The sequence below is a fragment of the Macaca thibetana genome, chromosome X, assembly GCF_024542745.1.
Source record: "Macaca thibetana thibetana isolate TM-01 chromosome X, ASM2454274v1, whole genome shotgun sequence".
NCBI classification, from domain to species: domain Eukaryota; kingdom Metazoa; phylum Chordata; class Mammalia; order Primates; family Cercopithecidae; genus Macaca; species Macaca thibetana.
Window position 1 is genome coordinate 118,402,301 of NC_065598.1, and position 18,084 is coordinate 118,420,384.

At 37.9% G+C, this 18,084-nt stretch overlaps 1 protein-coding gene across 1 annotated transcript in view; it reads left to right on the forward strand.

The window, feature by feature from the left end:
* GRIA3 (glutamate ionotropic receptor AMPA type subunit 3) overlaps positions 1-18,084 on the forward strand; it is a 375,502-nt gene that overhangs the window by 218,453 nt on the left and 138,965 nt on the right. Inside the window, exon 6 of the mRNA XM_050776093.1 lies at positions 8,969-9,022. Within this exon, the coding sequence (XP_050632050.1) occupies positions 8,969-9,022 (54 nt within the window). The remainder of the gene's footprint in view (positions 1-8,968; positions 9,023-18,084) is intronic.

Sequence of the window (18,084 nt, forward strand, 5' to 3'; positions counted from 1 at the left end):
GTAAGGAAGGGAGAGCATAACTAATATAGGATAAGCATTGGGCACTCTATAGATACATTACTTCATTTATTCCTCACTGCAATTCTATGAAATAGGTACTAATGGTAGACCCATTTTACAGATAAGCATACCGAAACTCAGAATATTTAAGTTAATTGCCCAAAGTCATACAGCAAAGTAGGAATTCTAAGCCAGGCAGTCTAGCCTGTACTCTTGACTACCCTACTCTACTGTCTCTCAACTATTATACTCCTTATTTTACAGATAGAAAACTGAGGCTGAGAGGTTAGGTAACTTGCCTAAAGTTACACAGCTTATAACTGGAAAAGCTGGGATACGTTGTCTTTAGCAGATACCATTCTATTTACTATCTAATCGTTCATACCCTCTGTAACTTAGCTTTTTTCACCAATTATTTCAGTCACCACTCCAATTCTTATGGAGTCAGCCCTAGATACCATCACACCAAATGCTTATAGTTGCTCCCAATGAAAATCTTTCCCCTAGTGTGTAAGCACTGTAAAAGAGCAAGGCTCTTCTGAAATCAAGAGAAATAGACCTCTAAAACACATCTCTCTTCATTTTCAAAATAGCATTCTATTTAAGTTACCTGTTTGTCAGGTTCCCACTTATAAAAGCTACAGGAAAAATTTCTTTAGATCTTTAGTTGGGGACAAAGTACTTTCTATCTATAGCAAATTATGAGTTAATCATTCTCTCCTCAGTTGTACCTTGTACATATTTCTGTTCTCGCACTTCTCCCACTGGGTTATAATTGTCTGTTAACTTGGCTTTCTTTCCCACTCGAGTGTGAGATCCTCCAGGCTAGGGACCAGGTTACTGTGACCTCTGCATCTCCATGGTCTAGCCCCAGAATTGGCACAGAGTAGGCATTCAAAAATGTTCATTAAAAGAAGAGAATAATGAAATGTGGTTAATAGATGCAGCCCTTCCATCCACTTGAGATTTTAATCAATATTCTTTCTGAATCCAGTGGTATGCTGGAAAACTGGCTCCCAGAGAGCAAAATAAAAAGCCCTGATTTGTAGTATTGTTCGATTTTTGTGGTGTTAATGCTCTCATCATGGCTGATTTCAAGCAACCAATGGTTTAATAACTGGCTCACAAAATTTCTGAATATTTAACAATGGGCTTTCAAGAGCCCCCTGTATTTTGCCGAAAGTCTATAATTCTGCCTAGAGTGCTTGAACTGTTAACGTGTCAGTGTGATCAGAAAGGTGGATGAGCTGGCAGAGTGGGGAAAATAATGCCAGATGCAAATAGCAGGAGTGAAAGACCAAACCAAACATTTGTGAATTAAGAGAATTCTGTGTTTGCCTCCCATGAACTAAGCCTCTATCATTTGTCGTCCATTTGCAAATTGAGATCCACTTAGATGACATGGCTCCCAGTAGAGGGAGAAACCTGCCAAGTAAGCAATTATCCTGAAAAATCAAAGGCCTGAAGAACACATTAGGTTTCTCAGAGATATTTACTTTTATTTGAAAATATAAACATGTTCACTCACTTCTTTCAGCAATCAGAAAATCTCATAGAGAAAGATATCAAGTGCTGGAAGCACTGCACAGATGGAAAATGCATAGATGAGGCATAACTAGGGAGTTCAAAAGGAGAACATCCCATCCTCTACATCTCCATATGTTTTTCTTCCCTCCCCACTCAGAGGCTCCATTGTTCTAGGCCGGACTTGGTCTCTAATACACTACCCTACCAGCCATGCTTAAATTTTGCACACAATAATGGAACTACTAAGTAAATGGCAGGATTTGAATCCAGAACCATCTGACTTCAAGGTTTATGGCTCTTTCTAGTACATCACCTTTAATAAATACCAATTTGTTTGAAGCTTTAAGGGCAACTCAGATAACATTTATAAAGAATTTTAGATTCTTACAAGTTTAAACACTGTAAGGTGTCATTTTAGGTGTGACGAGTTCTTGATCCTAATAAACACCTAAAGATGGAGAGGTGTGACTCTTGAGCCAATGAAGGAAGTCTTGTTTTATCCCACCCACCCTCAAGTAGCTGTGGCTGGAAATAACACACATTTGAGTAACTACTCAGCCATATGCCAGATGGTGCCATTCCTTAAAAAAAAAAAAATCAAAGTAATGAATCCACTGGCACTCTCAAGCTTGCTACTCAGTACCCATACAGTCCTTCCTGTATATCTGTCAGAAATTCATGATTATATTGCTTTTGGCCCAAATGATTTTGCAAAATCTATAGAGAACACAAAGATAAAATTTGATATTTAGAATAAGGGTGTCAGTATTAAACCAAACATTGTTGTGAATGTGAATATAGAAATATATAAATAGTTCATAATAAATTTCACAAAAGAAGATATCAAGAATGCTGTCATTTAAAATTTACTGTCTAAAATAAACTTCTTGCTAATTTGGGGAGATAGCTAATATCAGAGAAGCTACAAAAGTTATGTACATGGTCGTGTTAAAGAAAAACTAACTTCCCTTTGCTGTGATATTCTAGACTGAATACTAGTTAAAAATCACTCCAATTCTTCCCTCCAAAAAAATCTAGGATATTTCCAAATATAAACAGGTGCCATGAAAAGTCCTCTAGATAAGGTACTCCAAGAACAGCATTTGGGAATGCAACATAGCTTGATAAAGCATCCTTTTACAGGACGCTGGCTGATGGAAAGAGTCAGGAGTTTAAAGTATTTATTATTGGATCCATGACCAAGGACTCTAGCTGATCAAAGCTGCAGGCGTCTTGTGTGGGGAAATACATGTAAATTGCCTCAGGAAATGGGTTTGTAAGTTTCCAGATTTTTTACACAGTCCCAGGCATCATTTGCTACCTTCCAAACTCTGTCCATCATTTTGCTCCTTTGCAATACTCAAGAAGTTTTGAAAGTAGATGAAGATATTCTTAAAAATTCAACCATAAATGGGAAATTAACCTTTCATCAGGATGGGGAAACCTGATCTACATTCTCTCCCCTAAAGATATGACTGCTTTAAGACAATATTTCCCACCATCCCTGGTGGTACACAAGAGGATTTTCAGTGACACCTAGATGAAAACATTTTATTTTCATACAGTTGTATTTATTTTCTTGTATTAGTTTCATTGATATTATCCCTCTGGACATGACTAGATTTAAGTAGTGACTAGCTATAAAGAAAAAAATATTAAGTAAATAATAGTCATGTGACATGCAGATAAGACAAAAATCATTAAGGATGTTTGTGAAGGAGTGAAATTTGAGAAACAGTGTTTTAGGATTAAGACAATGAAGTGTTCCAACAAAGGTCAACATGTATTTAAATGGCCATTTATCCCCAACAGCAAGAATAATCTGTTGTCCCTTTAATTTATTCATGGCCATTTATTGCCTCTTATTTGTATTGGTTCTTTGCCTCTCCTGCTGTTTAGCATTAAATCTTCCACATATTCCATTCAGTCATGATAAATGCAATGTTAAAGTCTGGGAAGTGAAACTTCCCAAAGACATGTTCTTTGGTGAAATCCTTGTTCTCTAATCCTCACATCCTAGCATTTTATTTGATGCCTTTTTCAATTGCCTTCTCTCTGCATAAGCTTCCCTGTAGACAGCATAAGCATTGATGAGATTCCTCAGTTATACTTCCGTTTTCCTTCTTTACAAAAAGCTTCAGCCTTTTTTTCTCCATCTGTACCACCAGCATCCCCACTGCCATTGGGCTGACTTTGGTATGGGTGACTGGCTCTTCTCTGCCTCACTAATCCAGCACATTTATTCAAGTCAGATGACTGCAATATGAAGCATTGTCATTTGGTGATAGGAGAGCATGTGTGTGCAGATTAAGATTATTAGAAAATAATTCTAACAGAATTGACTTCTGTTATGTATTTAGGAAGACTCAGGCAATTTAGTACCTTGGGGGTTTTATTCATGAAGATGAATACCTTTTATCATTTGGAAGATTTCTTCTGTAAAGTGTGGCATGTTTTAAGGCTGATTTCTGTAGCACACCTCTTATTCAACTTCCAACACAGCCAAACATAAATAGGATGCCATAGGACAACAGTATCTTTAAAAAAAAAAAAATGATTTAACTAGGAGAGCAGGAAAAAATGAAGGGGGCTAGAAAATGTCCCCTCTTTGAACATAAAGGATGTGGTCTAATAGTTTTTTCTTAAAGAGAAAGTAGTCATACAATAAATGAAGAAAACTTGGTGAATTAAACCAGCAATCCCCCACACCCACACTTCTCTCCTAGCCCCTCAGACATTTGCAGGATGCCTAAATCAAAGAGAAACAGAGTAAGGTGAGCATCAAGGCATGTTCTGTACTCAAAGCAAGATCAATCCTTATACATAGATCCTTTTTTGGCGCTGATGTAGAAAATCCAAACAAGGAGATACTTAGGTCTACAAATAACCTAATCTGCATACCAGATGGATCTAAGGGGGGAAAAAACATACACACTTCTCCACACACATATTTTTTTCTAAAATGTGAGCATAGAAAAACAGATGCTTTTGCCTCCCAACGGATCTGTGGGCCTCTCTCAAGTAGTCTTGTGGAGCAATTTCATTTCAAATTTCTAAAATTATGAAAATGTCTAGATTAAACATTAAATTGAAAAGGAAAGGGCCTCTTACATAGAAAGCCAAATGAATATTTTATGAATTATTTTTAACTGCTCAGTGATACCCAACCCCCAATTTCACAGATGAGTGGATACGGGGAGGGGGGCCAGTAAGAGGAAGTCTCCCCAAAATGGGTTGACTATGATTCACTAACTTCTTTGACAAATAATTTGATGCTATATGCATGGCTCTGTGTGTTAGTATGTAAGAGCTCCTTCTTCTGCGAATGAAACTCTGCTGTTAAAACTTCAGTGAATAAGGATTGTGGCTTTTTTTTCTTTCAGATCCTATATGTGAGGATTAAAAATAAATTTCCTTAAAACAATAAATTTTATCTACATTTCACACATTTCCCCTTATTACATTTAATATATCTGCTATCATATCAAGCCATCCATCATTTCCAACAAATCTTACAAAAGCAAAGTGAATACAGAACACGGATTTGGAAACTTGCTATTTCTTCCTTAAATTTCATGGTCGACTGTGTAAACAGCTTTTATACTTGAAGTTCTGCAACTAATTCAGAAAGAGCTATTATAATTACTGTAAAAGCAAAGTTGAATATTCTCTCGGTTACCAAAGTCATTAAGTAACTGAGGGTACAATTCATGCCTTGTTCATCATAACAGATGGAAAGAACAAAGATTTAGGACGAGCTGAATAAGAACCACTCCCATTAACTAGTTTCATTATGCATCGCACTAAGTACAATCCTCCCATCCCACCCTATTCTCACAAGCCCTGTACCAAAAATTCAAAAAAGGGAAAGACCGAGAGCAAAACATGACACTTTTTGCAGTGAGGCCTCCTTTAGCTCACATCAGTAGGATCACAGCTGCTCCATGTAAGTAAGATTTCAAGATAACTGCAATTTACTGTCTTAAGTATTGGGACTTTCAGCATTTCTTACGGAAACCTTCCTGAAAATATGCATATCCTTGGGTTTTTCAGCAGAGATTACTGAACACAATAAAACATAACCTGATGAATTAGGTAGTCACAAGGAACATCCATGATTATACTGTGCAGTAGTATGATGTTGTCTCCTTTTTTCATCCCTTCTTTCTCCTTTAAGTCAGTCTGTCACTTCCACTGCTACTAATACCTCTTTCTAATATCAGTCCCCCCCACACACACACACGCCTTCTAGTTTGAAGCTTTTAATTTACTGTGAACTGGAAAACGAAGATTGGTAAGAACTATATATTAAGTAAGAGTTAAGGCACTGAAAGCAAGGATGAGGAATTAATTATGGGCTTCAATGCATCAGCTTTGTGACACTTTAATGTTCCTATCTTTAGATAAGCTTCCTATCCCAGTTTAGAGCTAAATTTTGAAAGGGTGATGTTATAAGAGAGCTACCTTCAAATAAGTAAATTTGTTCTGAGCAGACCAAAGTGGGCCTGAATTAAAGTAGGTATCTTGATAGCTCCAAGTTTTTCTGAATCTGAAAAACAATGTCTCAATGAATGACCCCTTCCCACATTTATATAGCATCACACACTTAAATAATGGACATTTCAAACTTTTTTTTTTTTTTTTTTTTTGAGATGGAGTTTCGCTCTTGTTGCCCAGGCTAGAGTGCAATGGCACGATCTCAGCTCACCACAACCTCCGCCTCCCGTGTTCAAGTGATTCTCCTGCCTCAGCCTCCCGAGTAGCTGGGATTACAGGCATCCACCACCACATCTGGCTAATTTTGTATTTTAAGTAGAGACAGGGTTTCTCCATGTTGTTCAGGCTGGTCTCAAACTTCTAACCTCAGGTGATCCGCCCGCCTTGGCCTCCCAAAGCGCTGGGATTACAGGTGTGAGCCACCGCGCCCAGCATCAAACACTTTTGTAGACATTATCCAGTTCGATCCTGGCAACACTTCTGAGATAGGCAGGGCCAGATTATGGACAAGGAAATGAAGGCTCAGTAATCTGCCCACAAACAAACAATTAGCAAATGACAAAATTGGGGTCCTGGGTCCTCATTTGCTGCTCTTTTCACAACACTGATGTCTTCTATTGCTCCCTCTCACCTTCTCTACGCACAAAAAAAAAACCACTAAGCTCTGCCTCCAATGAGAAAGACGTATTCCTTTTCCTTGGATTCCTTCCTTATTTCTCTCTAAGCTCTGCCAGACGTCTTTAAGAATATTGCTCATTTTTCTAGCAGAACTCAAAACCCTCTGGTTTTATTATGTTGAGAGTTGTCAGTTAATTAAAAATTCAACAAATGTATGGTCCCAACTTGCCACCAAAAGTTAACAAATGTCACCAGCAAGAATGTCTCTCGCAAGCGGACACTGAAGAATACATCCCAGAAGATACCTAACAGCTCATTTCGTGTCATGAAAACATGAGAAATCACATCCTCAAGACATTCGTTAACCTTTCATTTCCTCCATAAATAATCAGTCAGAAATGTGGCTCATAATTTAATCAAAAACTATGCTCTCTTGTCCTCTCTCTCTCTCTCACACACACACACACACACACACACAAACACAAACACATATACTTAAAATGACTTGTTGAAATGACTTGAGGGCTGTAATGCCAGCATCATAGTCAAATGTATGGTTCCACTTCTCTGGTCAACTTAAACATTGCCTCCTCCATGACGACTTCCCTGTTCATCTCAGGCCTTAAATATCTCTTCCTCCTCTTGTCCAAGAATTTATAGCAATTACTAGCATTTGCTACTTAGCATATATTTAGAAACCATGTGAAGTACTGCCAAGAGTATGGGTTCTAGAGGCAAATGGACCCAGATTCCAATTCCAGTTTTACCACTTCCTAGCTGTGCGGCCTTGGAAAACTTACATAAACTCTCTCTGACTGAAGTTCCTCATCTGTAAAATGAAACTAATGATACTTAATCTGTTAAACTGTTCTGGGGATTAAATACATATAAAGCACTTAGCACCATGCCTGCATATACTAAGCACTCAAATAAGGACAGGTAGACTTATTATTACAACCTTTCCTGTATAGTTCTGGTTTGATATGTGTGCAATTTTGAGGCCTTCTCACTTTGTTCTAAACCCTTTAATAGCTGCATCCAGAGAGGAATTTATCATAAAGCTTAAACTTAATGGCCCCTCACTTGCACAGCTTCTTTCCAAGGCCTTGTTCCAAATTATGACATTCATAATTTTATAGTTTTTTAAAGAAAGATCCTAAAATCGCATTAGCTTCAGGCCAGTACAAAACCTGGTTCCACCTCTGGTTGTGTCTTTAACCTCTATGTTATCCTGTTCCCTCCATGGGTACTCATTGTAGTACTTTGCACACAGTCAGTACTCAATAAAAATCCTCAATTAACCAGAATGTTTCCTGAATTTGGCTTCAAGGAAATAAACATCAATTATTTAGTCAAAAGCTTCTAACTTCTAAACAACACATTTGGTTGGAAAATATTCAGTCCACTCACATATTTTGAGATAATAAAAATGTACTTTGTGAACTGTACAAAGTACAATTTTATTAATACAAAGCCTATTATTAGACTTTGTACTAATATAGCATTATTCATAAAAATTATGGTAAGAATGATGATGCTGAGGAAGGGTTTCTCAACCTTAGCACTACTGACATTTGGGCCTGAGAATTCTTTATTGTGCAGGCTATTCCAAGCATTGTAGGATGTCTAGCGACAACCCTGGCCTCTACTCACTAAATGCTAGTAGCACCCTTCCCAGTTGTGACAATCAAAAATGTCACCAGGCGTTGCCAAGTGTCCTCGAGGGGAATCCCTCCTCAGTGCCCCAAGGCATCACGATCAGCACCAAAAGATGTACAAACGATCACAAATCTTTCATACTAAAGCAGGAAAAGGAAGATAAGCATTTTAGAAAAGTTTTCAATAAGCAAAAGCAACCTCAGTTAACCTGAAAATCCCATTAACCCCATTCCTTGAATATTCTATTCCCTTAGCATTCCAGATAACCAAAAAAAAAAAAAAAAAGTACTGTACATTCTATTTTCTACTTTGTATGCAAAGTTCAGCTGATTTTCCATCTCAAAAGCTAAGTACACAAATCAAGTTCATGGGTTGGGGATCTTCAGCTTCATCACTTTTGCCATCTATTTTAAGTGACAGTGATACTACTGACCTGGAAGTTTAGGGAGCTTTTTTCCCCTTGTTTTGACATTTTAACTTTGATATTAGCATGTCTTCCTGTTTTATCTAGTTGAAAGCAAAATGCAACAACAAGAAATCTGATCCAATTAACTGTGATTTTCCTGTATATAAAAGATCTAACATTTTGTTCTAGCCGCCCCACTGATTGTGCAATTGAAAATGCCCTTCTTGAATAAGCAATATGTCTTATTTCTTCTTTCTGCAGGTTGTGATCCTGGGGAAACACTCAAGAGGTTACCACTACATGCTCGCTAACCTGGTAAGAACAAGCAAGTGTCCCTGGGCAATATATCCTATTTAGTTTGCATTGTTCTGTAATCATCCAAAAAGGAAATACATGAAGCACCTAATGCTTTCTCCAGAAACTTGGAGAAATGACTTAGTAAATACCAAAACCTGAATGCAATAGCCTTGCTTTCAATTATGCTGTCGTTGTTTTAGCTGTGAAGCAGCTATATTCTTTCCTAATTTAAAAAATAATTTGATATGATTCTTTACTTGTTTTTAGATTCAATTTCAGTTTGAAATGTAAACTATTTTAATTGGGTTTGAAATATAAACCATGGAATAGGGGACACAGGAAACTGACTCTTTCCCAATTGATTCAAGTATATGTGCAGATCAGTACTGCATTTGTCCTTTCAGAAGCAGACCACTACCAAATCTTTTTGAGCCAGATGTCAGAGTAGGTTTCAACATGGTACATTATATGACCCCGCCAAAGTGTATAGCCACATTTCTACTTACATAAAACACAACTTGAATGTTTATTTTCAAACTTCCCATGCCTTTAAAATTTGTGACTCTGTAGAAGCTAGTATTTCATTAAGGTTATTTTATACATTTTCTTTCTCTGGAAGGACAATTTGTTTAGGAATTAACAAAACTGCTTCTAAATTGGTAATATCTGTTTGGCAGAGGTTCTGAATAATACCATCTCCATGAAATGAAAGAGAAATGTTAAATTATCACTATAATACTAAAAATCTATTAAAGTTATTACATGAGTTCTAACCCCAATTTTGTTTCATTAGCACAACGGAATTATGATCATTATAAAGCTCTTAAGCCAAAAGAATAGAAACAAAGGTGAAAGATTATTGTAATTATATTCTTATATATTTTAATCAAAGAAATATCTTATTTTTTTAATAATGAATCTTTTTTAAATGAAAAAGGAAATGTTACTTAAACCTCTTTCTTAGGAGTATGTGCATTCAAACACTTTATAAGATGCAGATTAGAGCTACTGCTTTCAAATGTAGTGTGCATTTTTCTCCAATAATTTGCTCTAAGTGGAGCACTTCAGTCCACTTTGGGAATAAATGAATCTACTCTTTTAGGAGAAGAAATCTTGATTCTTAAATTGCATCCATATATTTTCAATATGGTTTTTAGGCAACCAATAAATAAAGGGGTTTTTTTAATGCAATGGAGGTTAGACTGTGGCTTGTCAGGATATATGGATGTCACAACAAGGTACCTGTTACAGTTATTGATGACTTTTTATCATTACTTTCTCACCAGTAAATATTTTGCTCTCCTTCTTTCCTTCCTTTCTGTTCTCCTTCCTTCCTTTCTTCTTTCCTTCTTTTCTTCCTTCATCTTTTTCCCCTTTCCTTCTCCTCTGATTTGTATGTCCTAGAAAGCAGCAAGGTTTATAGCACAGTGTTTAAAAATGCAGGGTTTACCAATCACTGACCCATACCTGAGGTGACTGTAGGTAGTATACACATGCAAACTTTTTTATTTTAATGAAAATATATTTCCTTACTATGTATTAGAAAAATATAAAGCTAGCGCATCAAAATTGAAATTTTATAGATATTATTACTGCAAATAGGGCTAACATAGAGATATAACAAAACATAAAAATATGTTTTTAATGTTTAAGTAAACAATAGCAAGGGGGATAAAGAGATATAGCAAAATCTGGATTTTGCATACATGGTTGTTATTATACATGAATAAGTTTGAGATATAACATTGAACTGGGGGTCAGAAAGTTTGGGTTGTCAAACTGACTTTGCTACTAGCAAGGTAAGGGATCTTGGGTAAGTCACTTCACCTCTAACGACTGTGTTACAATTCCCTTACTTTAACACTCAGGTGGGAGTAGTGTAGGGCAGTCATTGACGTGTTGGGTGGGTCATTTGAAAGCAGATAATAATTAGAAGTGCAAGATATTTATTGGGAGTAACACCTGTGAAAGATAAAAGGGAAAGGGACATAAGTAGGCAGGGAGAGCTTCAGACCACAATACAGGTCTATACCAGTAACAGAAGGGAAAAGGAAGCAAGTTTAATAGGAAAAGCTTCAGACTGTAGTGTAGCACTCATAAAATCTTGGCCAACACAACTAGGAGATCAGTGTAAAACATAGCTCATAGAGGAGTCCTATGCTTCTTCCAAATGGCAAGTCATTGCATCCCGACTTTGCTCAGTCATTAGCTGGCAGCAGCCCAGAAAGCACACACCTTCCACTTGAAAACCGAGGCAGATCTGAAGGTACCTGAAGCTGGAGGTTGTCAGTTAACTTAATTCTTTGAGACAAGTTTTGCCTTAAAGGGCCATCTGAGCCGTGCATAAGAACAGCTATCTCAGTTGGCCTACCATGACTGTAAAGGCCTTTCCCATTCTGTAATTCCAACTGAGTCTCCTTATTTCTACTGACAAACTTTTTTTATTTTTTTCATTTTTGTGGGTACATGCTAGATGTATACTTCTGTGGCTTACATGAGATATTTCGTACAGGCATGCAATGCACAATAACCACACCAGGATAAATAGGGTACCCATCATCTCAAGAATTTATCCTTTGCCTACTGACAATCTTTTAGATCAGCTTTTATTGCAATTTTGAGATCCAGACCTGACAAAAATTAAAGTCTGTGAAGTGATAGAACTGAAAGAGAAAATCACTAGGACAAGGTTGGGGAAAAGAATGGCAAACTGAATCCTATACACACAACTCAGAATTATGAGACTTTGGGGGAATGTCTACTACAAGAACAAGCAAAGTCTGTTCCTTCAAAAAGAAAGTAATGTATAGTATCATGTCAGTCTGAGTAATGAAAATGTGATTTCCTTTACCATGCTTTGAGTTGCCACCCCTTTCTCTTCCTTTAGTGACCCTCTTTTCATTTGAATTCAGCCATGTAAGTCCCTGTACTCTATATCAAATTGCATTTGGGCAATAGAGATAGGAGCTGCTGTTCATCTCTGATGATAATAATAATGAGACAAATTATCCCTACTATGGTCCATGGTTCCCAGTTTTCTCAAAGCAGATAAAAATTACCTCAAATGCCTCCATCAAAGACACACACACACATACAGAAAGAGAGAGAGAGAGAGAGTAAACCAAAACTATTTAGAAGTAAGTTGGATGGTCAAGAAAAGGGGAAATGGAAATAAGAAGATGTTTCCTTTCAAGATGAGCCAGCTGGATGTAAGCTGAGGATGGATATCTATATACAGAAGAGTAAAGTCCAATGTGAGTCTTGGTGTTACAAACAGCACAAAACCACTGCTTTCTTCTACAAATGTAGAGTCAAGAATACTTAAGCTACTTAACTAAGCTTCCTGGGATCACTTCCTGCAGTTCCCTTTGATACTGAGCTCTGTCTATCTGGCAAAGACGTCTTTGTACATTTACATGGAACATCCCCTGGTAGCAATCCTAAAGTGAGAAGACTTGGATATTCCATGAAGGCTTTAACAAAGGCCTCTCAGAGGTCAAGATGTACATTTCAGAGTGGACAATGAGCTGCAGAAAATTCTAGCTTGTTGAAATCCCAAAAAGAAACAGAAGATTACACCAGGAGTACAACCCAGAGATGTGATCTACTCAGGCCAGAAGTGGACATCCCAATAGAGCAAGTAAGTCTCTTACAAATTCTTGTATCAGTTGATGATGTCATTTTTTTGGAGTTGTTCTGTAATTAATTGTTGTTTTCTCTTCTAGGACTCTCTCTAACATGGCGCTGTTTGTCAACGTTAGTCCCAGAGGTAGCCATCATGTGTACAATCTGTCAGTCAAGCAGCCTCTCAATCTCTCATGGTAAGGTCCTGGATCCGGATGCTTTACCCTGCATTGTCAGGCATGTTGTGTAAAGTGATCTAGTTTTTCTCATATATGTCAGTAATGACAGCTCAGTTACTGTGTGTAGAGCCCTAGAGTAATATTAGGAATAGATGCAAAGGCAGGAGGCAGTGTGGTATAATAAAAAAATAAAAATTAAAAAAAATAAAGCACGAGGCTAGGAGGTAGGAGTCAGGTTTGAATCCCAAGAATTCATCTAACTACCTATATGGCAAACGAAACCTCTCTGAACCTGATTATCAATCTGTAAAATGCAGAGGTAGACAAGATCAGTATTTCCCAAAATGTACATGAGATGATTTTAGATACTACACAGCAAAACTTCTCTTTTAACTTATTAGTTTTGAATGTGTATTAAATACATATTAGAAAAACAACTATCCCAGCAATTCTGTGATTTTATAGATACCATTCCTTAGAATGAGGCTAAAGTAGATATGTAGATAAAAGAAACTCAGTCAATGTAAATAAAAATATTAAGTAAATTTATAGTTCAGATGGTCCACCTATATGGCAAAAACTGAAAAGGTGGTATATTAATGACTAGAATTTGGAAAATAAACCACTGTCACTTCAAGATCTACATTTCTTCCCTCTTGGAGTTCAGTTTGGACCAGGGTAGGCCAGGAGTAAGGGTGTAGACCCATCATCTGGGTGAATGCTGAGGACACAAACAGGGAAGCAAAATCAGAGCCCCATTATTCTTGGGGATATAAAGTTAAAAGGTAGACTAAACCTTTAAAATCAGTCCAAGTGGGCAAAAACCAAGAGAGATATGAGTATTCTTAGTCAAGTTTTAAACAGAGCTGGGGATCTGAAGGATCAATCAAAAACAGCCTAGCAGATTACACAGGGCAAATTGGATCTGGATTGAATGATCCAACAACAGATGTTCATCACTCCCCGTATAAGACCAAAAACAAAAACAAGACAAAACAAAAACCCACAAACAATTGAAGTGCCCAGGGGAGAACATGAGCCATAGCAGGGCTCATTCAGTGTTCCACCAGTTAACCACTGCCTTAGAAGACCTGACAGTTTCTCTGCCTAGGTTGAGACTGGTACCAGAGTTGGAGACAATTGCTGACCTTGTAAGTGGAGGAATTTAGGTAATGTCTGCTGTCAGCAGTAGAGAGCTACAGGCAATCAAACAGGTCATTGTGCAAAGAGAGAAAATAGAAGAAAGTTCATCTATCTTATATTCCTTTCTGATGTATTAGCTGTTTTCTTTAGACTTTCATTTAATTTTCTCAGAACTTCTATGAGGAGAGACTTCTTGTCCACCCACCTCCCTAAGCCTTTTACAGATCAGAAAATGGGCCCAGAAAATATGTATAACTTGCCCAAAGTCTCATAGCTAATCCATTGCCGAACTAGGTTTTCTATCTAGATTGGTAACACTCTTAGCAGAGCACCTTGCTTTTCCCACTTTACCCACCCAAGCTTCTCAGTGAGATAGAAAGCCAGCACCACAAAGGTCACATAAGAGCATTCGCAAAGACACAAATGTAAATAAATGAAGCACAAGCTCTAAATTTATGAGGATGAAGTGATCAGAGATAAAAAGGGCTTTTAAAAACAAGAACACCTTGGGTCGGGTGTGATGGTTCATGCCTGTAATCCCAGCACTTTGGGAGGCTGAGGTGGGTGGATCATGAGGTCAGGAGTTCGAGACCAGCCTGGCCAATATGGTGAAACCCCGTTTCTGCCAAAAAAAAAAAAAAATACAAAACTTAGCTGGGCATGGTGGCATGCGCCTATAGTCCCAGCTACTTGGGAGGATGAGGCAGAAGAATTGCTTGAACCCGGGAGGCGGAGGTTGCAGTGAGCTGAGATTGTGCCACTGCACTCCAGCCTGGGCAACAGAGCAAGACTCTGTCTTAAAAAAAAAAAAAAAAGGACAACTTTGTGAATCTGGGTTTGAAAAAACTATCCCAACATGAACTGTATCTTAACAGGCATCAATTACATCCCCATCACTCCCTGTGCCAACCGCTTTCCTTCCCTCTTCTCTCTCTCTCTCTCTCTCACACACACACACCACACACACGCACGCGTGCCTGCACACACACACACACATATTTTCATTCCCCTTTTTTCTTATGCTTTGTCTTCTTCTCCCTCCTCATCCAACCTCATTTATGCCAGAAAATAACGATGGAAGGGGGTACTAGATGACATCTAATTTCTCCAAAATTTTACTAAAACAAGAGTATTACTCATAAAATTGAACCCAAACAGGCAGCCAGGAGCTTCAACAAGCTTGAGGAAGTGAACTCCGCAGCTTACCAGATCTCAGAATGTACCTGAAAAAGAGAAGGGCCTGTTTTGCTTAGAGAGAAAACAAGTCTAAATAAGATTTAGTTATGCTGTTTTGCTTGCCAATAACAACTATTCCCTTCTCTCTTCCCCTTCCAGGTCTTCTTGTTCTGTTCTCTACTTTCCCTTCCTTTGTTCTGACATGTTTCATGTTCTAAATAAAAAATTCAAATGCTCAAACCCACATGTTGTGATCACTGACACCTCAGCAGATGGCATGTAAACACAGAGCTCACTGGGCTGGAGCCTGGCTTTGCAGGCAAGAGAGGTGGGCTTGGAGGTAAAAATTCCCACTGGTCCCAAATGTCAGGGAATCCAGTCACCTCTCCTGGTGCACAACTTCTCTGGTAGCTCAGGATTCACTTTCTTCTCCAAATGGAAATGGGATATAGAACACCAAGGGAATGAGGAGTGGGGACTGGGCTGGGGTCCAACTTCCTGCCATACATTTCGAAAGCCACAGGCATTTGTCAGCTTAAAGTAGCGAACTCTGAGACTCCTATTCTCTCTCCCAAAATGCCTTTAATTATAGTCAACCATTGCATTTTGTCTCTCTTCTCTCTCTCTCCCCTGCCTGAAATTAACAAGGAAAGATCATTTCCTACCCAATATTATAACAAGATGAATTAAAAGCATTTTATCTTCTCCCCAAGCTCTCAGATTATGTCCTCTAAAACAGTGCTTCCTAAACTCTCTGTGAAGAAGAACCAGTTTTTCCCCCCAAGATCTTCATGGACCAGTAAACATGCAACAAAAATAAATTACTTAAAAAATGAAACAAGCAAAATAAGATATATAAAATATAAGTTCAATATTTTTTAGCATTATATTCAACAGCCATTATATTACCCTGTCAAGTTCCTATGAAGGTTGATAAAGACTTACCCTCCGTTTCTTTCCTTATATCATCTCAGACTGGTAACAAACAATGAACCAGCACGAGTCTGCACACATTTTGAGCAGCACTGCTCTAAAGGTCGTTACAGTAAGTTTTTTCTATATATACCACTGTATGTCCAACAACTTGTTCACTGCACAGCAAGGAAAACAGAGTGTAGTGTCCTTAAGAACCTTGTAATTGTATTGTACAGACCAGAATTGCATGGCTTATGATAATTGCCACGGAGATAGAACAGGTGCTAGGACAATGAATAAAGAGAAGGCAGATTGTGGAAGTCAATACTGTGGAAGCCTGCATAGTGTGGCCAGAGAAGGCCTTTCAGAAAAGGTGACTTTGAAACAATAATCTGAAAGGGGAGAAGGATTCAGCTACATGACCAATCACGGAGAGTCCATTCATAGGGAACAGTACATGCCAAAGTCCTGAGGCAGAAAACAGCTTGATGTCTTCCCTGAACAGTCAGAAGGCAATTTTGGGTAGAGCAGAATGAGTGACAGGACAGACTAGATGCCAGGTGGAAGAGTTTTACCTTTTTTCAACAGCAACAGAAGGCCCATTGAAAAATTTCAAGCAGGGAAGGGGTATGATTTGATTTATGCTTTTCTAAAAATCCATGTCAAATGGATGAGTTTTGTGTGATATAAATTATACCTCAATGAAGCTGTTAGAAAAAAAAAGAAAAAGAGAGCGAGAGAGAGAGATCAGTGGCTATTTCCCCATTAATAGAACTTATGCCACATTGTAATTATTTATTTATTCATACAAATAACCCCCACTGAAATGAAGTGCCATGAGGGCAAGGACCAAGTTTGAGATGGCTCACCATTGTAACAGCTAGCACTTAATAGGTTTCTAAGTATGTTTGTTGGTCAGACTGGGGAATAAAATCATGAGTGAACAATATATGCAAATTGTACTCAAGTACTAATTTATATGGTGTAATCTTCAACTCTACACATTGTACCCTCCCAGGAGGATGGATCTGCTTTCTAGAAAAAGACTTGTGTCTCTCATTAGCAACCTGACAACTTGAATCACCACAATTACTATGCATTTCTTTATTGAAGCATCACCCAGATGAACAATTCAAATTGCACTAAAGGCAGAGTCAGTCTTCATCCAAAATGTGAGATAGATAGTTGTCTTTGGCAGCCTTCCAACCCTCATTCTACTGTTTTTATCTTTCTTATAGGCAAGCCACCTTTTCTCACCCATAATCTATCATCAACTCCTAAAAGTCACCCAACTTAAGGATCCTGTCTCTGTTTTCCTCCCTGTACAAAATGTGCCCTAGTAATAGTACTGTATGAAGGAAAACTCCACATCATATCTTGTAAATAAATGCACTTAATGTAAGCCTTGGATATATTTATTTCCAACTCTAAAATATCCACATTTCCAAAAGTAAAGTGAATTTCAGTATGTGAAAATCAACAAAGATGGGGGATAATACCAAAGTCATTTGGATCTTTGGAAGACTGAATTGTCTGGCTATTCTCAAATCATGGACGGTCTGTGTTTGGATGACAGTTGTGTAACCAGTGTCTATGTGAAATATGGCTTTGGAGAGTTAATCAACGGAAGCTTACAAGACCCTGCGTGAACTGCTTAGGCATAAAGGTCATGTTGGTTTTATATAGCTGCATTCAGATGTGAGCAAACGTGCACTGATCAAACAAACAGACATGATGTGATTGAGATGTGATGCAATTTATGAAATATAGCAGAATCTACGAGTCCAAATGGGTAGTTTCCATTTCAGAAGAATCACTTCTGGATATTATACCCATATTTCTAACAAATATCACCATTGTTGCACAGAAGCAGTCAAGTGTACAGAAACTTGGAATGTAGAAAGTGAGAAAGCAGAATTTCAATTCACCCTATCTATGAGCAGTAGGATTGCCTCCAATCTGTCCCTGCCTTCTCTCATATCTTTTAATCTCTTCCCACTGCACACAAAGATTACCGTTCAAACCAAAGGAAAGGATACTAAC